Below are 23,503 nucleotides of genomic sequence, written 5' to 3'. Positions count from 1 at the left end.
ATACAATATTGATGATACACTTTAGATTCATTTGAACCTATTTCTTCATCGTTAATTGCAGCAAGAATGCCTTTATGTCTATCAGAAATCAGGAAAATACCATCTCGTTCGGTAACATATTCATGCAGTGCTCATAGAAACTATGTTCAATTGGATGAGTTTTCTCCATCAATAATAGCAAACCAAGGAAAAATATGGGCTCGTTTGCATCTATAGATAAGGCAGTCAATAATTTCCCTTATACTTTTTGTAGAGATGAGTTCCATCAATATGAATTAATGGTTTACAATATTTGAACCCTTCTCTTACTGGACCGAAGAATCATAAAACTCGACAAAAAATAATCGTACCTGGCACACCATACGGATAAAAAGACCAATACGATCGTGTTCCAAGATTGTAATGCACAACAACGCTCAACAAATACGAAAGCTATGAGCATGACTTCCTTCCAATCACCAAACACAGCAATCAACGCTTTTCTCTTTGCTTGCCACACACGTCTATAATTAATAGTATACCCATAATGTTTCTTAATTGCTTCTTGGAGTAAGGCCACAGGAACCCTGGGATCATCTCTAACTATATTTTGGATTTCAATACTCATAAAATTCGAATCAAGTTGTGGATGATCATGTGTCAATTCTGAGTACAAATATGAGTGCTCCCCTAATTTAGTAATTTCAAACATCCCATGAGTTTTATGTCGACAAGCTCGTAACCTCCAATCATAGCCATCCTTCCACTGTTTGCATCTCATATACTAAATATCTTGGTTTGATTCTACTATGAAAATCTCATAGTATTCTGTCACGAACTATTTTTTTATGACTAGTTGTAGATCTTCTTTAGTGTTATTAACATTCATTTTTGTATTAAACTAGAATTATCTACACATCTACTAATTTCCTCCAATGTTGACCCTCGTTCACAGGTTGAATTAGTAATATCCCAATCTATTTGGGTGGACATCTCTGACGGTACCGACTAAGGATCATGTTTTGCACTTCTATCGTTTCTAAACAATTCATCAAGTTCTACATCAATATCACTGTCCCCATCATTTCCAGTTCGAGAATGACTAAAACTTCATGACACATCGACATTTTATTCAAATGTTTACAACTGTTATAGTTGACAAAAAATTAGTCTAACTTAATATGTTAATACTAACAGCTCAATCCAACATTAGTCCAAAAGATAATCAAAATTCTATTTTATGAGCAGTCCAAAATGTTTATTTTTCTAAAATCAAAATAATAAACCTACATGTGCAATCCAAACTCAAATACAATAACAGTCAAAGTCCTTTTTTTTTTTTTTTTTTTTTAAAAAAAAAAAAAACCAACTAAAACCCAAATATTTAGTCCAACTCATAATATTAAACTAAAAGAGAGAGAGAAAAAAAAACAATTCACATCATAGACAAAACAAACTTCACACACTAGATCTTCCAAATTTTCAACCAAAATAGTTCTAAAGTTGTTTTTCATGCATATAACTAAATAAAATACTAGATCCATGAATATTCAAGGCACAATCTCATATATTGAAAAAAAAAAAGAGGTTACCTATGGTTAGCGGCTACAGTAAGAACGATGCACGATGGAGGGCACGACGGAGAGTAGTCTGTGGACGGTGAACGACTGACTGGGAGAGAGATAGAAGGGAAAGTAGAAGAGATGGGGAAGAAAGTGGGGGAGAAGTCGTAGGGTAGGGATTTGGGACCACTTACTTTGTACTAGGAGTCGTGGACTGGGTCCATGATTGTGTAGTCAATGTTGTATGTGGCAATTTGGGTGTCAGATTCACGTGATGAGAAGGAAGAGGTCCACGATTTAGCTGCTTGCTCAGTAATCGTGTATCAGGTCTATGATTTCACTACTCTATTTTTATTAATTCTTTCACCACAATCTTATTTTTGTCAATAATAATTAAAATAATATTATTTAAAAAAATCAATAAACTCATTTACTTACAAAATATGCAAATTATTTTAAGAATTTGAGATGGAGTAGGCTTCATTTTTGCCCAAAATAAAAAAAAAACGAAAGGGTTATAAAAATAATTGTAATCTAGTTTTTCTTTAATAGTTGGTCCAAATTTGGAAAAATAATAATGAAACAATAAAATTTGCATCGGCTTACCAACCAAGAACTAATAACCTTACTTTCTAGTTCTCGCCCATTTCTCAATTCTTCTTCAATTTCTATTTCCTTCTCAACTCAGCTGAAGAGAGAGAGAGAGAGAGAGAGAGAGAGAGATGGCGTGGTTGACCCGATTCCTAACGGCGGTGGTTTTTCTCGCCATCGGAGTAGTATTTTCGCCGGAGACATTCGGATCGAACTCCAATACCTTCAATGCGCCGAAGCTTTCCATGTATCTCAAATTAGCCCATCTTCTCAGCTACTCCACCGCTTGGGGCGCCGCTCTCTGGGTCACCTTCATCGGCGGCATTATCATGTTCAAGTAACCCCTCCTTTTCCATTTATCAGTAGAAAGAAAACTCCTTATTTGCTCTGATTACAAGTAAAGAAGACTTTAGGAAACGCGAATTTGGTTTTTGTGCTTTTGATGCATTCATCTTTCAAGCTGATTGAATTATTTTTCTTGCGCGTCAATTCAGCTGAGTGGAGATTCTTTGATACGTCTCAGATAATTATTAGAGACATCTTCAATGGTTGTTATGATTTTAAGATATTTAATGGGAGTTTACATTAGTTTTGAAAACTTAACTTCAATTGGATAGACGACAGTTAGGGTGATTGAAACGGGTATCTTAAGATTAAATTTCTGATTAATGTTTACTTCTGTTCTGACTGAAATATCTTCGAGTGAAGTGTAATATTTCATATTGGGTAGTGATTACTTTAATCCTATATCAATTTTAGGAATCTGCCGAGGCACCAATTTGGGAATCTTCAAAGCAAGATGTTCCCTGCCTACTTCTCAATGGTTGGGATTTGCTGTGCCATATCTGTTGCAGCTTTTGGTTATCTTCATCCATGGAAGTCTGCAGCAACTTCTGAGAGGTACCAGCTTGGGTTTTTGATATCGGCGTTTGCTTTTAATTTGGCCAACCTGTTTGTCTTCACACCCATGACCATTGAGGTAATTTCTCATATTTCTGGAATGCTTTTCCCCAGACAACATATACGTAATTATTATTATGCTGTGGATATGTTTGTTGTAATATTTTTTCTGTGTGCACTTCTCACCCTCTAGATACAACGTGTATCACGTGGTTTCTTTTATGTTTTAATGGAAAATCCATGCCTTGAAAATGACCTCATGAACTTGTCTTATCAAAACAGCCAAAAGTTGCGACTCTAGTTTCATAAGACTTGGTGCTTATGTATGAAACTAACGATTGAATCCTAAATTCACAAGAGGATAGGGTCCAAAAGTCCTCATTTAGTTGCTGTAAATTCTTCTCATAATTTCTCGTTACCCCATTTGAACCTTTTCTTGAAGTAAATGAGAAACTTTGTTTTAGAATATTGAATCTGAATGAGAAATAGGATGGCACAATCTTCCCATGGTCTAGGACTCTAGGGAAACTAAACTCTCCTTAAATAGTCAGCCGTTGTTTGTTTGGGTTCAATTTGATGCCTTCTAAGTTCTAACCGAAAAAATGCTAAATCATCATGGATTCCTTTGTTTTTTTTATGAAATTCTCTGAATCTAAGATGCTTTGTAATCTTATGATGTCCAAATTTAGACTGAAGAAATCAAATTACCTACTATTGGTGGTAAACGGTAATCTTGATGATTATTTACTTTTAAGGCTTCAATAATACATTTGTTAATAATGACTTTCCTTCTCTGTGCTAATATTATGTTAACATTTGTTGATATTTTTGCCTTTTGGCCCTAGCAAGTACTAGGGGAAAATGAAAACTGCTGACATACTCAACAAGTGGACTAAAACATTAGCTTTGCAAGGAGCCAAGTTTAAACGTGTAATATGCTGATTGAGCCTAAAGTGTGATTAATTTCTTATAACATAATAATTATTTACTTTGTGATGGGAAAATAACTGATATATTATTTTAGCAAACTTGCTTGTTAACTGTTATGGAAGTTACTGTAGAAAGGAGCATCATTGGAAAAAAAAAATGACAAAACTTTTATAATTTTATTTTGATGTACAATTCTCATCAGATGAACACAGTTTTTATACACAACATTATCATGTCAAACTAGTACAGTAATCCAAGATCTCTGACAACAGGAAGTTTAGGCACCAGACTCCCAGGTTTTGAAATTGTTAAATTACATCTTTGATGACATGCTAGCAAACTAGGGCTAAGGAAATAGCATATAAATAGCATAGCTATACTGAGCTGAAGTGTAGAGAAAACGATACCACTAGAAGCATACCCCTCCCAATCATCCACAACAGATAAAGGTTGATCTTTAACGATGGGACATGTGAAAGTAGCATAACATAAAAGAAATATACTTAGAAAGATTATGAAGTGGCCCACAACATCAGAGTGGAGCCAACCTATACATTCTCCTGAATTTGGAATCTTGGATATGTTCTTGCTTGCTGAAATAAGGTACAAAAATGTAAGAACTTGTGAAGACCATAAGTGATGGCCTTCCAAGGGTTATGATGAGAGGCTAAAGAAGCTTGGTTCGAGCCTCATCCATCAGAACATACCCCAAAGCAATTGGTGATTATCTTGTCATCAAGTTGTACTCTTCCAGAGTAACTGAATTTACTTATCCATGAAGGCTTGGATCTTCCTTACCATATTACTATCCTCAACCCACCCCCATCTTTTGCATACCGGCACAAATCTCCAGAGTAATATCCTCCATGCTTGTGGACTCCCTCCCATAAGCCCTTCATGATCTCTTCAACCTTCTCAGCAGTAGGCTTTGAGACCTTGTATGTACAGGGATTGGTGTCAACAGAAGGAAATAGGGACAATCCACCAATAGAGCTAATATGCGCAATGGGATCTTTTTTCCTTAATCTTAAGGCTCGAAGCTTTCCAAAAGGTGGAAACTGGAAAGAGTCTTGATGATACTGTCATTCCAACCCATAAAGGAAAATTTTGTGGCAGTCCCATATTGGAGATGGGAAAGAGGCACAACTCCACCATTCTAAATCCCTCCATAGTTATTTAATATTTGTTCCCATTCTTGGAAGAAAGAAGACCGTCGCATCTTATCCCTCTACCTAGACTCAGATCCTTTTGGCTTGTGAATGAAGAAGATGGAGTAGTTAAAGGACTGAATATGGAAAGCTGTCCAACTTCTCCTCCATCTGCCTCAAAGCCTCATCCATAAAGAATTCAATCAACGAGCTTCTAGTCCACATGGTTGTAGGCTTTTTTACTGTCAATTTTAGAAGTTAAGCCCTCTCGCTTTAATTAATCTCGTTATTGACTGACGTGGTGATAGTCATTCAGATTTCCTGAACTATATTATAGTCTTGAGGCAGACATTCATATGGGGAATTTATTCATCAAATGAATAATAATAATAATAATAAAAAAAATCACATGATGGTATTAAACACGTCATTTTAAAGATATTTTGAAGTAAAATTTAAAATGGAAAACCATGTACTCGAAAGATAAAATAAAAATCTTGCATTTAAATAATTTAGTTCAAAATGGTATTCTAGGCTAACTTTATAGGTTAGAACTGAAATATAAAGTTAAAGAAAAAGAACAAAACAAAGAAGAGCTCTCCACCTTTTGTATTAACCCCCCTTAAATTGTAGTAATAGGCAATAGATGTGGAAATTCAGTGCAATGACAAAAACATTATAGTATTTCTTAAGAAAGAATTACTATGAACATTAAAAACATTCCACCATCCTACTGCAGTACTTCGTCAGCTTTGATAGTGTCACAGCTCTCTCTATTCATCCTAATTACTTGCTTTGAACTTCTTATATCTCAATATATTTACAATAAGACATTTCAACTCCATCTCGTTTGCTTCAGCTGATGAAACAAAGACACAAAGTGGAGAGGGAAAGTAACATTGGCGAGGAAGTTGGGTGGTCAAAAAATGTAGAAGTGGCAAAAGTGAATCCAAAACTTGCAGCAATGAACAAGAAATTCGGGATGATTCATGGCTTATCATCTCTTGCTAATATCCTGGCATTTGGTAGTCTTGCAATGCACTCCTGGTATTTGGCAGGTAAAATTAATCTGTAACTCAAAAATTGTCCTTCCCCTTTTAAGTGTATGACTGTAATTTTACATCCATTAAGCAATTGCCTCAGTGCTCTCTCTGCTAGACTGACATATATTATTGTAGTACAATACAATTGCCTGTTTGGATGGTTTGATAAAGAAAAAAGTAGGAAATAAAAATGTTCTATTGATATCACTGTCTATGTTTAATGTCAGAGGAATTTTGTCCGTTTATTGTTCTGTGCTGCAAAGGGATTTTGATCTGCTTATTTATTTCTGCATGATTGATGTTACATGTCTACTAGTTGAGCGTTGGTTATTCTAATATGCTTACAAGTTAATTGACCGAGTCATGTGAGTATAGTTTAGTGGTATTTATAATTAATGTATATTTATCTTATTGAAATTATAAGTTCAAATCCTCAAACTGCATGCTAAAAAGATATTAAAATTTTTGTTCTACGAATAACAAAAATACATTTTAAGAAAATAATTGACAAGCTATAAATATCTATAGTTTGGCTCTTTAGATGGTTTGCATTTTATTTTGTATATAATGTCTGACTAACATTAAGATAGTTTGATAGTTTAATTTGCTTCTTTAGGAGGTAGGAGGGACTTGAACTCTCGACCTCAAAACTATGATGCATGTCAGTTGAGTTATTACTGAGTTATATTCTATTATTTTTCAACTAGAATGTTCAAATTGAATCTCTATTTTCACATATTTTAAAATTGCTTGAAAAAGTGTCAACTAGACAAGAACGAAACTATTGAATTGATTTTATTTAGATCGATTTATTATTGATTTAGTTAACAGTTTTTGGCATTTTTTTTCTTTTCTAATTTTTATTTTGGTCATTTTTAATTTTAAAATTTGGTCTATTTCTTATTTTATTTTTTTTTATAAATTGAAATTTGACATCTTTGTTTTTTTTTTTCTTAGCACCTTTCTAAATAAAAAACACACTCCATGATAATTGATATTTTGTTTTCTAAACAACAAATAAACATGTATCATAATAATTAAAATACTAAAAGATAGTTTACTTTCAAGAATATATGTATACCATTGGATCGATTCGGTTATAATTGATTCTTTTAATAGAAAACTAATTCGAATCAATACTTTTTGGTTTTCTCCAAATATGAACTAAGATGGCCAATTTTGTACTAAAAAATCAAATCAAATTATTGGATCAGTTTGGTTTTTCAATTTTTTGATTTTTTGTTGCACTCTTAATCCAACGGTATACTTAATTTAATGTTTGAACCACGAAATACTTGAAACTATTTAGAAGTTAGAATAAATCTAACACATATTCTTTAAACAACCTCATTACTGTGTGACATAACTCAACTCGAGTATAGTAGACACATCATATAATGCCAATCAAGCAATATTTATTTTAGCCATAGTGTTCAAAATTTATATGTATTAATCAATCAATATTTTTTAAAAAAATTGAATTTTCAAAGATTTTTGTGAACACAAAATTGAAAATTTAAGAATATATTAGACGTTTTTAAAAGTTAGAAAGATTATGTATATAAAAATATCAAATATTAGGACTACCTGATCAGTTGACCATGAACATTATCTAGAGAAAAGAGTATAATCTTATCATCATCCTCCAAATGGTTAGAAAATTATTAAAGTGAGTTTAATTCAATAGTCCAACAATCATGCACAGGCTAAGAGCAAAGTCCTATGATTTTCCTTTTCAATATCTTTTCTTCTTTAGCCAGACAGTAATTTTAAAAGCAAGCATAATTTGTTTTATAAAAAAAAAAAAGAAAAAAAGAAAAAAGGAAAAAAAAAAGAAAAAAGAAAAAAGCATAATCTTTTGTTTGAAAAGTTAAAAGCACGCATAATTTAAAAGTAATATGTGGGGTGTGAAAATCGAATTCAAACACTATGTCAATCGGATATATTCATTTTAACTTTTGAAAAATTGTAATTTAACATTATTGCTTTTTAAGTTAAAATACAAGTTTAATTTATATTTTGGGTCGTGCTTGTATCTGTCCAATCTTTGAGTTTAACAAATTTCTAAAATTTTAATTTCGTGTTCATCAAGAGTTTAAATTTTAACTTTTGTATTAAATAGATCATTGACTCATTTAATATTTTATCATGTTAAATCATCGAACTGATTGATTATTATAAAATATTTTTAATTATATAAGCATATAAACTTATGCTTTCATTATTATTATTATTAAAAAAATTGATAATCTATTAAAGAAAAACTTCTTTTTAATCAAAGAAAGAAAAACGAAATTATAAGTTCATTTGAAAGGAAAACTAAATTACAAGTTAAGTATGATATAATTAAAGAAAAAAAACTTAGGTGCATGCTGCATCCAATTAAAAATTGTCACATGATAAATTTTTTTAAATTAAAAATGATTTTTTTATGTGTAGAAAGATGAGAAGTATGCTACACCTAAGTATTGCTCTAATTAAATTTACTATTAACACATCAGTTCAAACTTTTGGGTCAATTAATTATTTGACATAATAAAATTTGCATTTACTTAGCAACTTAGAACTAATATACCTATCAAATGGAACATAAATCAATTGGTACCCAATATGTGTTAGCGACTAAGAGGTATGTAGCTCGAACCTCTCACCCTCTATTGAATTAAAAGAAAAGAAGTAATATGGATCAAAGGGATGGATGACCCAAAATTTAGGACTTGAAATATGTCATACTTTTCAAAATAGGTTTGTTTATCTTTTGCTTACGTCATATCCGAATGAAATTATCAAAATAAAACATCACACATGTGGATTGCCCTCTCGCTATCTTGCTATCTCCTTGTCTTGCTCTCCTCACTCTCTTGATCTCCTCGCTCTCTCACTCTTCTTTCTTTTGCACTCTTTGTTCTCTCGTTGTCTTGCTCTCGACCTCGTCTCATCCCTGCAAAGTTCTAGTGGTTGGCGATGACACTTTTGCAACGTTTTGATGACAAATGTATCGAAAAAGGGAAAATAGAGAATGGCTTTGGTTAGCATGCAAGGAAGAAGGAGAATCGGGAACAAAAAGAGGAAGAGAGGGGGAAAAATTAAAGATAATTTTGGCGCAAAGTTGTAAAGTTAAAAAAAGTAGGGCAAAAATCATTTTAATTAAAGTTTATTTATTTATTTTTATTAATTTCTTATAATGATTTGTATCAGTTAAATTTTAAAAAATAAAAATAAGTTTTTAAAATTTACTTTTTGTAATTTTTAAATTTGACTTGATTTTTTAAAATATTGGTAAAAATAAGATAATAAAACAATAAATTTAGAGGTGGAAGTAAAGTGAATGAACTTAATTTTTAAAAATAATAAACAAAAAACCAAATGATTAGGTCTTGTTTGTAACAATTTGATTTTTGGTTTTTGTTTTGAAAATTAAGCCTATAGACACTTCTTCCATATCTAAATTTCTTAATTTGTTATCTACTTTTTACCCATGGTTTAAAAAACCAAGCCAAAATTTTAAAACTAAAAAAGGTAGCTTTTAAAAACTTGTTTTTGTTTTTGGAATTTGACTAAGAATTCAATCATTGTGCTTACGAAAATGTAAATCATTTGAACAAATTGGGAAGAAATAGGCTTAATTTTCAAAAAAAAAAAAAAAAAACTGCCATTGGCTTAATTTTTGTTTTATTTATTATTATTTTTTTTAAATGGGCCATTGACTTCTTTCACTTCTACATTTCTTGCTTTATTACCCATGTTTTGAAAATGAAAAAAAAGTAATTTTCAAAAAGTAGTATTGGTGAAAATTTGAGTTTTTTGAAAAAGGAAGAATTGCTTTTGAGAATCCCACCTTGCTTAGGTTGGGAAGTGAACTCTCTTTCATATACTCCCATCTTGGACTTTGGGTTTGGGTTTCAAGGGTACCAATATTTTAGAGAGAGTGAGGATATAGACCAATGTGAGTATGGTGGACATCCCACGCATCCCTCTATAAACAACGACTCAGTAACGAGTTCCTGTTTTGTAGGTTCCACATTTTTTACGACTGCCATTCGTGACTGTTCCTGTTTTTCCTTACCGTCAAGAAAGTGGCTGACGTTTGTACCACAGATAAGCCAACCGTTCCAAACGAAGATTCGATTGAACAACAAAGAAAAGCAGCTATTGATTGGGAAGAAAAAGACTTTTTATGTAAAAATTTCATTTTAAATGGTTTGACTAATGATTTGTATGATTACTACAGTACTATGAAGACAACAAAGGAAGCTTGAGACGCCCTGCAAAAGAAGTATGATATCGAGGAGGTGGTCGAAAAAATATACCGTCAGCCGTTACCTTAAGTTCTGTGGAGGCCCAGGCCCATAAGCTGCAGAAGATAGCACATGAAATAATAACTAGAGGTATACCCTTAGATGGACAATTCCAAGTTGCTGTTATTATTGACAAACTGCCCCCCTTGTGGAAGGATTTTAAGAACACCTTAAGACATAAGACCAAGGAGTTTTCCTTGGAAAGTTTATCACTCGACTAAGGATTGAGGAGGAAGTCTGGAAGCAGGACAAGAGGAAGAAGGTGAACATCGTACCTGGGAGATCCACTTCTGTTGTGATAAAGCCTGACCAAAATTCCTAGAGGACAAAGAGGAAAGGTCAAAACCGTGGTTCCAGCAACCAGAACCAACAGAAGAAGTAGAAACCCCCATTGGGAGAAACGATATAGTTTCTTTGCTTTAACTGTAATAAACCTGGACACATGGCTAGGAACTGTAGGAACAGACCTCGTTCTGCTGGTTAGGAGAACCCGATAGAAGAACCGTTAGTTGCCATGATCACAAAAGTAAATGTTATTGGTGGTTCGGAGGGGTGGTGGATAGACACTGGTGTTATACGCTAAGTCTGTCACGACCTTAGTCTTTTTAAAACTTATACTGAAACTAAGGATATGAATATTCTATTGGGGGATCACCACTCAACGAAAGTTGCTGGAACCGGCTAGGTGGAGCTGAATTTTACCTTCAGGAAAACCCTCGCATTGAATGATATTCTGCACACACTGGAGATAAGAAAGAGCTTGGTCTCGGCCTATCTCCTCAACAAGACCGGATTTACTCAAATCATAAGGCCAGATTTATATACCCTTACTAAGAATAATATATTCGTAGAGAAAGGGTATGCAATTGAGTGAACGTTCAGATTAAATTTAGACATCATTAAAATGAAATCTTCTATGTATATTCTTTGTTTTTTGAATGTTTGGCATGCTAGACTTTTTCATGTTAATAAGAAATTAATCAGTAACATGATTAGGTTGAAAATGATACCTAAGTTATCCATGAATGAATTTGATAAATGCGAGTATTGTAGTCAGGCTAAAATAACTAAAACTTCGCATAAATCCGTACTTATGGTATCTGAGCCTCTAGATTTAATTCATTCTGACTCATGTGAATTTGATGACATTTTGACTAGGAATAATAAAAGATATTTTTTACTTTTATTGATGATTACTTTGATTTCACTTTTGTATACTTGCTGAAAAAAAAAGTGATACGTTTGATGCTTTCAAATTGTTTGTAACTGAAGTAGAAAATCAGTTTAATAGAAAGGTTAAAAGACTTCGTATTGATAGGGGAACTGAGTACAACTCAAACAACTTTAATGAGAGCTTTAACTCACATGGAATAATACACGAAAAGACTGCACCTTACTCTCCTGAAATGAACGAAAAAGCCGAAAGGACAAATAGAACTTTAGTTGAGCTAATAGTTGCTATTTTACTTAGTTCAGGAGTTGCGTCTTATTGGTAGGGTGAAATCATCCTTACCAAGGTTATGTCCTGAATAGAATACCAAAGACTAAAAACACGACTTCACCTTACGAAATCCTCAAGAATAAGAAACCAAACTTGTCATATTTTAGAACATGGGGATGTCTAGCCTTTGTAACGATTCCAGACCCTAAAAGAAGAAAGCAAACTAGTAGAACTTACGAGTGTGTCTTTATAGGTTATTCCATAAATAGTAAACCTATAGGTTCTATGACCTAGTAAACCAAGTGATCATTGAGTCAAATGATGCCGACTTCTTTGAGGATATATTTTCTTTTAAATCAAGAAATAGTTAGGGATTTAGATCCAGTAATCTGACCCTAGTCAGTGAAAGAACCGGTTAAGGTTCGGAGCGAAAGTGGGGATCGACTCCAAATCCCAATTTTTACAAAACCATAAAAATTTACAGAATCATACAACAAAATCATTATGTATCAAAATAAAATTTTACAGCATGCTAAATGAAATTGAGAAGAGAGAAAAGGAAATAGAAATTACTTACCCTTGAAGATCTGATCTTTACACGAATCCTCTTCGATCTGGAACAATCACAATAAAAAATGTAAACCAAAATGGCCATGAACTCAAAACTCTAATTTGGATACCACCAATTAGAGCCTTCTGTATTCTCTGGGATGAGAATCACAGGAGTTTGTGAGCTCTGTGATTTTTGGAGAGGGAAAGAGAATTAAGAGAGGAGAAGAGAGATTGATTTCTTTTCTTTTTTTTCTTTTTTTTTTTTCCAGAACTATTTTTTTTACTGTCTCCTTTGTCAAACAAAGAAGAAGAAGCCAAAAAATCTCAATTCACAACCACTCCTCACTCACACGTTGTGAGTTGAGAGAGATTAAGGAAGGGAAGTTATTTCCCTCCTTTAATTTCAAAATATTAAAATTAATAAATAAATAATTAATTTTAATATAATATATATACATACATATATAAAAACTAACTTAATATATATATATTACTATATGTTATATCATATATCATATAATCTATGGTTTAATATTGTATCATATACAATATAACTGATAGTTTAAATCTCTCATCAATGACATTTAATATAAATCCCTAAATTCAACAATATGAATCCAATTCATATAATTAATATTTGAATTATATTCAAATATTTATTTCCTCTCAAATAAACTTTATATTGTATCAAATACATTATAGCAATTATATCATATATAATTAAATTAAATTAATTATATCACATATAATTAATTCCCTCAATTAATTTGAACAATTCAAATTAATCCAAAATTGATTCTCATAAATCCTTGTTGAGCTGTAGAGGGGACCTCATGGATCTGTAGCTTGAAGCTCAACCGGTACTTGAATATTAATTAAACTCTTTAATTAATTATTCAACATCCATTAACTGTCGAGCACTCTACTAAAGATCGACAACTGCACTCTTCGTACTACAGATATATTTGTATGTTCATTGGATATAATCAGTCAATAATGCGATGACCCTTCACAAATTGCTCGTAAGTACAGCTAGGCCAAAATGATCGGTTTGCTCCTATAATTACATCTAACTCCTTAAGTACCATTGACCCTCAATGAACAATAAGTCATAGTCCAACTATGACCAAACATCTCTTAGGCCAGAAGAAGGTGTGGCACCACATTGTTCAAGCCTCGGAATCAGCCCTGAAGAGAGCAATTTATCTACTTACCCTGATAACGGGGAAGGAGTGAATTCCTTCTATGTAGCTGTATTCCCAGCTCCCCAATAAGACAAATCCTCAAAATGGTAGGCTTATTAAGTCGACGGTCTGACCTCTCTCACCTATACAAGTCAAAAGATTGCCTTTATAGATAGGAGTTCACAACTCATTCAGATTCAGGTCATTTCACCTATGGTCATCCTGGTGAAATGTAAGTCTCAATTATGAACGGTGTTATATAATGAGACTAGTCATTTTGTGGTCCGATCTTATACAAACTCCTTTGTATAGAATACCCCCGCTCACATGTCTCCATATGAATGATCATGATTAGATTAGTTGTAGTACTTTACAACAATTGTAACATCTATAAAGTGGGTCGTACTCGTTGTGTCATTAGGATAAGGTATCCAACCTTATCCATCTACTATAGAACATTTAGATTATCACTTAAACATGATCCACCTGTATGTCTCTACATACATGTTTAAGCTACAGAAGATAACCTTGGATGTTAGCTTATTGGTTTGTGGGTTTAATGCTGCTAAATATAAAATAAAACATTTCATATTTTATTAAATAAATAAAATGTTTGTACAATACAATTACAAACTACAAGACCCTACAAGATTTAGGGCATCAACCCCAACAATCAGGAATTCTACTCCTACAGAGGAAGTCAACCTATAGGAAACAAAAGAACTAGAGCCGCCAAGAATTTTGGGAATGACTTCTAGACTTATAATGTAGAAGAAGATCTTAAAGACCTAAAAGCTGCCTTGTCCTCTGTAGATGCCAACTAATGGCAAAAAGCCATAAATGATAAGATGGACTCTCTCGAGTCAAATAGGACTTGGTACTTAGTAGACCTACTCTCAGGTTGCAAGGCAATAGGGTGCAAATGGATATTAAGGAAGAAACTTAGACCTGATGGAACAGTTGATAAGTTTAAAGCCAAGTTTGTGGCAAAGAGCTTTAGACAAAGAGAAAACATAGACTTCTTTGACACCTTCTCCCTTGTCACTAGAATTACCTCAATCCGTGTTTTGTTCTCTCATGCTGCCCTTTAGGATCTTGTAGTACATTAGATGGATGTAAAGACTACCTTCCTAAACGGTGAACTTGAAGAAGAGATTTACATGGAACAATATGAGGGCTTTATAGTCCATAGTCAAGAAAATAAGGTTTGTAAGCTAGATAAATCTCTATATGGTTTGAAATAAGCTCCTAAGCAATGACACAAAAGTTTGATAACCTAATCATAACTAAAGGTTTAAAGGTTAATGAAAGTGACAAATACATCTACTATAAGTTTTAAAATAATCTCTGTATTATCTTGTGTCTGTATGTAGATGATTTGTTAATCTTTGGGTCAAACTTGCGTGTCATAAACGATGTAAAATCTATATTGAGTGCAAACTTCGACATGAAAGACTTAAGAGAAGAAAATGTAATCTTAGGCATAAAAGTGACTAGTTCTGATAAGAGAATTTCTTTGGATCAATTTCACTAGGTAGAAACGATTCTTAAGAAATACAATTACTTTGAATATAAATCAGCATGTACTTTTTTTGACCCTAGTGTTAAGTTGTTCAAGAACACTGGTAACAATGTTAATCAATTTGAGTATACGAGCATCATAGGCAGTCTTAGATATGCTGCTGATTGCACTAGACCTGACATAGCTTATGCTGTAGGATTACTCTGTAGGTTTACAAGCAGACCTAGTATAGAGCATTGAAATACTATTGAAAGGGTTATGAGGTACTTGAAGAAAAACTAAAAACTAGGATTACATTGTTAGAAGTTTCCTGCTGTCTTGGAAGGATTCAACGATGCTGACTAGAACTTCCTCTCGGATTATTTAAAGGCTACAAGTGGCTATATCTTTAATATAGCAGGCGGGGCTGTCTCTTAGAAGTCTAAGAAATAGACTATTTTAGCCCAATCTACGATGGAGTAAAAAATGATAGTACTACCAACAACTAGTGAAGAAACAGGTTGGCTTAGAAGTCTGCTATAAGATATTCCTCTATGGGAAAAATCGGTACAAGCCATATTGATCCATTACGATAGTACTGCAGCAATTGAAAAAGTTCAGAATCGTTACTACAACAAAAAGAGACGACAAATATGTCATAAGCATAGTACCATTAGATAGTTCCTCACTACTGGTGTAGTTAGAGTGGGTCATATACGAACTAATGAAAACTTGGCAGATCCTTTGACAAAAGGACTGGCCAGAGAGAAGGTTTTTAAAACCTCAGAAAGATGGGACTAATGCCTATAGAGAGATGAATCACTGTGAGGAAAAACTCAACCTGTAGATTGGAGATCCCAATAAATGATCACAAGTGACATAAAGTGAATCATGCTAAAACTAATACAGGGTCCCTTTCCTATGACCTAGAGTCTGAGTATGATATCCTGTAGCGTAAGAATGGTTGAACTTAGTTCTTAATGAGATCTATACTTGATATCAAGTTGGGTACCTAGCTACAAGAGTGCTCTTGATAGACTCACCTATGTGAATGTGGAAGTGGGGCCGCTTCCTATAAAGTTTTTAGGCAAACTCTCTAAAGCGTTCACTAAATCGGGATACATGTGCTAGGCCTTAAAGCACGGACTTTTGAATTGCACCCTAATGATACTATGTGTGAGATGTTGTTAGAGATCGCGTTCAAAACTAAGGGTTACTTTAGTTTATTCTGAATCATCTACAGTATGTAAAGGTTCAAGTCGTAAGACACTTTTGCTTATGCACAATATTGTTTAGATTGGTATTACTCGATGAAAAATGATTTTCATATGTTTTTAAATTTTCAAGTGGAGGATTGTTGGTGACATTTGAGTTTTTAAAAAAGGAAAAAATTGCTTTTGAGAATCTCACATTGCTTAAGTTAGGATGTCAACTCTTCTTCATATACTCCGATCTTGGACTTTGGGTTTGGGCCCCAAAGGGTACTCATATTTTAAAGAGAGTGAGGATATAGTCCAATGTGGGTATGGTGGACATCCCACACGCGCGCGCGGCCGCCACCGTCTGATCGGTCGAACGGGCGAAGCGAAATACGCATGTGTGATTATTTTTTAATAACAAAATTTCTTTTATAATTTTATTTTACTTTAATATTTTTTCTTTTCAACTGAAACCGAACCAATACGTGTCACTTGCGAGCCGATCACGTAGTCCTCTGCGAGCTTCACAAGCGCACATGCACGATCAATGGCTCCACACATTTTACGAAATTGCACGTTCTTTGCGTCATCTTCTGTTGGCCCTCGAGGCCTATAAAAGGCGCAAGACTTTTTGGTAGTGACACAACACGATTTCCTATCACCAGGTCTCTTTTGTTCCTCTTTTTTCCTTCTTCCGTTCAAGTTTTTCGAGCAAGTCAGTCTGAAGGGTGTGAGTTTCCAATCGGTCACAGTGCTACTCTGATCGAGATAATATCTTGGGGACAATGTGGCATTTCTGTTGAACTGCTTGCACACTTAGGTAGAACTGCAAAACATCTTAAAGAGTGTGAGATCCACGACTCAGCCTGTAACGAGTGTCTATTTTGTAGGTTCCACATTTCTGACGACTGCTGTTCATGACTGTTCACTACTGTCAAGTTTCATAGTCCGAGTGTAGCCGGTTCCAACAAGTAGTTTTTTATTTTAGAATTTGACTAAAAATGTAACTCTTATACTTAAGAAAAGTGCAAATCATTCTACAAAATTATGGAGAAATAAACTTAATCTTAAAAAACCAGATACAAAGATTGAACGGGACTTTGATTTTTAGTTTTTGAAGATTAATTAAATCTATTTCATCTTAATTTCTTACCATGTTTTATATACTTATTAAGTAAAAATGCAAAACTCTAGAATTTAGAGGTGAATTAATTGTTTATATACATTATTTTAAAGAACTAAAAACCATAGCTAAGTGGAGATTATTGTTTGATATGTCTCAATTATAGGAATATGGGAAGGGACCAATTTGGTAATCTTCAAAGCAAGATATTCTCTGCCTACCTCTTAACGCTTGGGATTTGTTATGCCACATCAGTTGCAGCTTTTGGTTATATCTTCATCCATGGAAGTCTGCATCAACTTCTGAGAGGTACCAGCTTGGGTTTTTGATTTTGGCTTTAGCTCTTAGTTTGACCAACTTGTTTGCCCTCACACCCATCACTATTAAGGTAATTTCTCTAACTCCAATTATTATTACACCCATGTAATTTCAAAAATGTAAATTTTAAACCAATATACATTCTTTTAATTTCAAGCAAACAAACTATATTAGCTTTGCACTGGCGATGGGTTATCGAAACTCAGTTAAACATCGGCTATTCGTACAAAAACTGCACTCAAATATATATATTTATATATATTATTATTATATATATTATATATTCTATCTTCGTACTTTTAATAAATCATCTCAATTTATTGCATTTAAGACTTCAAAAACATAAATTGAAAGAAGGGATAACTACATACATATAGGCCAAACTTAGTCACCATATGGACACCACCTCAGATCCTTAACGGAGTTTCATTTTTATTTAGTGAAAAAGCAATAGGATGACTCTCCACTCGAAATATGGATGTTAAATGGAAAACATTGGCAAGCAATGTAACAACAAAAATACTAACAACAAGTAAACAAGTAAAGACACACAAAAGTTGATAACTCAGTTCAGTGATATACCCACGTTTGGGGGGACAATATGCCCAGGAAAGATAATCCACTAATATTAAAGAGCTAAGTAGTTTACAACGTAGTACTTCTCTGAAATACACGATTACTACAATGACTTCACGTAGAGCTCAACTCACTAACCACCTAGGCTCCCCCTAAGATCGTGATTTACTTCGAAGTGTTGTACTACAATAGAGGAGAAATTTGCACAGTGAAATAGTGAGTAACAAGTAAGAACACAATGTTGCACAACAATGGTCGTAGAACAGAACACGACTTGCTTGATTAACAAAAGCGACAACCCTAAATGTTCATCTTAAATTTACTTAAATAATCGAACCCAAGAAAGAAAACAAATTTCCATTTGTAAAAAATAAGCCATGCCTCAATAAAGGAAAATATCGGAAAGAAAATTACAGTCGGATATTTCCAGATAAGGAAAATATTTTTCAGGAAAATAAACTATTGTCTAAAACATATGTTAAGACTTTATTTGAGACAACCGCAAAAACCACTGCCTTAGAAAATTATAAAGCCAATTAATCAAATCTTCAACAAACTCCCCTTTTGGCTTATAATTTTTTTAAGGCAGAACAAGAATTAAACAACCATTCAACAACAAAGATAAAGATGTCTAAAATAAAGTCTTAACGAGAAGAAAAACATCACCAGCACCAATAAAAAAAAAAAAAAAAGGTCTTTCAGAATAAAACTATCATAATTAAACCATAAAAGCCAACGAGCAAAGCAACAATTCCACAAAACACAAAAGGCTTTGCACAAAACCAACCAAATATATATATATATATATCTTCAACTTGCAACACCAAACTCTCCCCCTTTTTGGCTTGAAAGAAAAAAAAGATCATTTGGTTCCTTGAGAAGTGGAAGCACCACCAAGTTTGTAAATAAGAGAGCGCATTATCTTTAAAACATAATCAATCTTAGCCTTTCTTTCTTAAAGCTTCTGTATCAAGGACTTAATATCACGAGAGTCATTAGACAACAGTTAGAGAATACGACTACTAAAGGAAGACTCAATTAAAGCTTTGCCAGATCCATCAATATGCTGAGTTGAGGTGGTAGTATCAATGTTAGGAACATGGTATCCATGCAGAAGCTTGGGATGAATAACAAACAGACTTGGAGGAGAGCCAGAGGGTTCTATAGGAGCAATCAGATCAGATTTATGAGAAATAAGAATCCCACAAATTAGCCTCGGTAACAGATGGGCAAACAAAGGGCTTTAGACCCAGTGTGCTGCTTAATCTGATTCAACACAAATGCACCATGGTTGAATGGAGACCTAGTACCAATTTGATAGATCAAAGTAGCGAGAGAGATCGAGAGACCAGAGTTGTGCAAAGTAGGGCACCAATTGGAAATGCTTATCTTGTGAAGGAGGTGTATTTAACACTAAGTACAACTGAGGGAAGCTAACCCTTTCTAGTCTAGGAGGACCAAGAACCCCCTGTAAATTCAAACACAAGATCTCTTAAGGAAGGGCGTTATTCTGTCACATTTTCTTGAACCTTTCTCTGAAGAAACTGATTGATAATAGAATGAGGGATAACAAAAGAGTGACATCTGATGTGAACTTTCTAAAAGTCAGGGCTGGAAGGATCAACAAAGTCAAAAAGTCAAGTTCAAAACAAATTCTCAAATCAGTTGGGGATGATAGGGTCCCAAACTCAACACAGTTCTTTCCATCCCAGCATCAAGCAATAATTCCATAAAGTCTAAACAATTTTAAAGACGTTATAATAATTCCTTTTCATCAACAATATTTCTTTTCACAATATATTTCCATAGACTAGCAGTCTCCTCGGTGTGAAAAGATACTCCATCCAAGGGAACTGGAGGAACATTAGCTCCAGTAGCCTGCTTTCCCTTGTCTTTAGCTAATGTATGAGTTATATGGACATTACCAGAGTCCTCATTGTTAGAGCTGCTCCATAGACCCCAATTAGAAACTTCCTTAAGAGACTTTTAAGAACCATGTTTAGATGTCTCATGTGTAACATCAATCTCAGATCCAACATCAGTACCATCATCAGCAAAATTATTAGCAAGAGAAAGATCAACATCCTCAGCCATACGAGTTTTATCAACGCCAATGTCCTTAGGTATCTTCTATTGTTGCTTAGTAAGAGGATGATTAACATCGATATCTTTATCAGAAGCATGGGTAGAACTAGAAAAATGTTCAGGATTCTGATCACTCGAACCAGTGTCGCAGTAGAAAAAACAACATCTTTCAGTTTCTCAAGATTCTTTATAGGCAGAGCACCAACAACATTTACACTTATGGTATTTGTTTCAAGAGAAGCATGAACAAACACTCACTAGGATGCACAGATTTAGGGGAACCACCAAAATCAACATTCTCAGTAGTAATTTCATAAGGACTAATTACATACAGTGTGAATAAAGACACAATCGTTTCAGAAACAATTTTGTCAACAAAATCTTGTACAACATTATTATCAGACACAAGCAAACTTTCCTTCTCCAACTCAGAAGAGCCAGAAACAAAAACATTTCCTTTGATTAGTGTACTAGAATTAGGTAAAGCAAGATCAACATCACCAGAAATAGATGTAAGTTTACCAACACACGAAGAGCTACTTTCAGAAACTCTAACCTCTTTTTGAACAACACCAGACGAGACAACAATATCTCCAGCGTTTCTAGGTAATGTGATAAACTCATGCAAATGATTTGAAGTATCACTAGAGGAATATTTATTTTTTTCTGGAAAAATTTCGACTCTGGAGCCAACAAGATCAGTCAATGTGAGTGAAGAAATACTCACCTTATCTTTTCCTTTCGTTTCATCAAACCGACTTGCACCAAAACGCTTTCTCTTTGTTGATGGAAGAGGAACTCTAGTTTCTTTCTCTATAGTAGGGAAGCCATGCACACGGATGCCATATTTGTTCGTAGTAGATGGAGGAACATTCTCTTCAACATGCAACTTTTGCTTGGCCTTTTCTTTGTATCTCACCATCTTGCTATCGGATGTGTGTGTTCCTTTTCTGGTGCTAACCATTTGAGGAGAAAGCATAGAAACAGAGAAAGAAAGTTTCTTTGGAGAGGTTGAGAAAGAGGAACCGCCACGAGATCGAACGAGAACCCGTCACACTCCAACTGAAAGTGATTCAAATTCAAAAGAAAACTTAAAATTAAGCACCAATTAACTTTCTCATGCCTTCTCCAACCGTAACTAACATGGTTTTATCATTAATTAATTGCTTGGGATTCCAAGCAAATAGGTCAAGTAAAATATCAAACTGGACCAAAAGAGTAATTCCCGTGCATTTAAAACACAAAGACCTAATATAAACCCCTGAACTTGTTTTACTAGTTAATCAAGTTTAAGTCCTCTTAATTATGAGTTGAGATGTGAATTAACATCAACGGAATAAGTAAGTTAAGTATGTATATGAAGGAAATTAGACATGAGGATTTCCATGAGTAGCGGAATGATCGTTCCAAACTCCATTCGAGATTGAACACTAACAATTACAGTCAAGAAACGGAAACTTACAGGTCATGCACAATACGAAATTACAGCATGCTTTATAATAAGATTAAGGGATAAAGTATACATACCTTTGAAGACTCATTCTTTAAACTCCCTCGATCACGAACTCCAAGTTTCCAAAACAGAAATACACGAACGTTCAAACACAGCGACCGCAACACAGCACGATCAATAATGAACACCACAGGAGCAACGCGAACACACAACGAATGACTTCCAAAACCTCAAACTCAATCGAGTTGAGTGAAGACACCACCACAATAGTTACCTTGGTATTCTCGATGTGAGAATCTAGAAGTGTGGGCTCTGTATGGACTTGGTTAAAGGACGAGACTAGAGGAACAACAATCGTATAAACGATTGAGCAAGTGGGAGATGAGAAGTGTTTATCATATAGATGAAAGCTCAATCGTGTAGAAGAAGGCAACCTATCATATAGACAATGCCCTGCAATCGTTTAGCTACGAGCAGTTGAGTGAACTATCATCTAGTAACACTCCACGATCGTTTAGTCTCTCTATTAGCTACCGTTTAGTGAAAAAATTTCACTTGATAACAATCCGTGAGTTCCTTTCTGAAAGTAGCAACTCTTCTAAAATTAGGAAAACATTTTTTCTTTTATCTCACGGTTACCATAAAACCAACAATAACATCCCACTCAATTGGTTATTAGAGAAAAATAGATAATTATCTAATAAGTTAATATTATTATAGATAAAGCTTAGATAACAAACTTACAATATTATATTTTATAACCTACAGTTTTAATATTTTATCTCATGAAACATATAAACCATAGTTCTTTTTCAATTTCATGGTACTTAATGTAAATCATATTTACATTAATCCTCCACTTGATGTGTCTCATACACACAACTCGATTATATCATATATAATCAAATTTTCTCTTGTCAATTTGAACATTTCAAATCAATACCAAGAACTGATTCTCAACTTGAATCCATTGAGCTAACAAGAGACTTATGAACCTGTACCTTGTAGCTCCAACAGTACGTAAATAGCTGACTAAACTCTTTAACCATGAGATCCACCATCCGTTAACTGTCGGGCACTCCACTGAAGACCGACAGCTGCATCTCCTTACTACAGATATATTTTGTGTCCATATCAACAATCAACAATGCGATAATCCTTCATAGATCGCTCATAAGTACAGCTGGGCAGTTAACCGTTATGCCCCTATAGTTACATCTAACTCGTTAAGTATCACTGTTCTTCTATGAAACATAAGTCATATTCCTACTATGACTGAGTCCTCTCTTCCAAAGAGAATCTGTGCCAATACGTTCAAGACTTAGAATCAGCCCTTAAGGGAGCAATCTATCTACTTACCCCTGTTCGGGGAAGGAGTGAATTCCATCTTGTGTAACTGAGTTCCCAGCTCCCAAATCACAGCTCTTAAAGGTAGGCATGTTGAGTTGGCAATCTGGCCACTCTCACCCATACTAATCAAAGAAATGCCCTCAAATGCAGGAGTTCCCAAAACACTCAAGATTGAGGTCATGTCACCTATGGTCGTTTAGGTGAAATGTAAGTCTCTAATTTCAACGGTGTTATATACAGAGACAAATAATCTCGTGGTTTGGTCTTATA

The 23,503-nt window shown here is 34.0% G+C and overlaps 1 protein-coding gene across 1 annotated transcript; it reads left to right on the top strand.

The window, feature by feature from the left end:
- The first annotated feature begins 2,165 nt into the window (after positions 1-2,165).
- On the top strand, positions 2,166-6,367 carry LOC120087219 (transmembrane protein 205). Its single transcript, XM_039044132.1, has 3 exons — positions 2,166-2,469; positions 2,892-3,111; positions 5,970-6,367. The coding sequence occupies exons 1-3, from the start codon at positions 2,264-2,266 to the stop codon at positions 6,183-6,185; spliced, it is 642 nt and encodes a 213-aa protein (XP_038900060.1). The 5' UTR covers positions 2,166-2,263; the 3' UTR covers positions 6,186-6,367.
- Positions 6,368-23,503: the final 17,136 nt, after the last annotated feature.

Source organism: Benincasa hispida, chromosome 9, assembly GCF_009727055.1.
Source record: "Benincasa hispida cultivar B227 chromosome 9, ASM972705v1, whole genome shotgun sequence".
Classification (NCBI taxonomy): Eukaryota; Viridiplantae; Streptophyta; class Magnoliopsida; order Cucurbitales; family Cucurbitaceae; genus Benincasa; species Benincasa hispida.
This window is presented reverse-complemented; position numbering and strand designations above follow the sequence as displayed.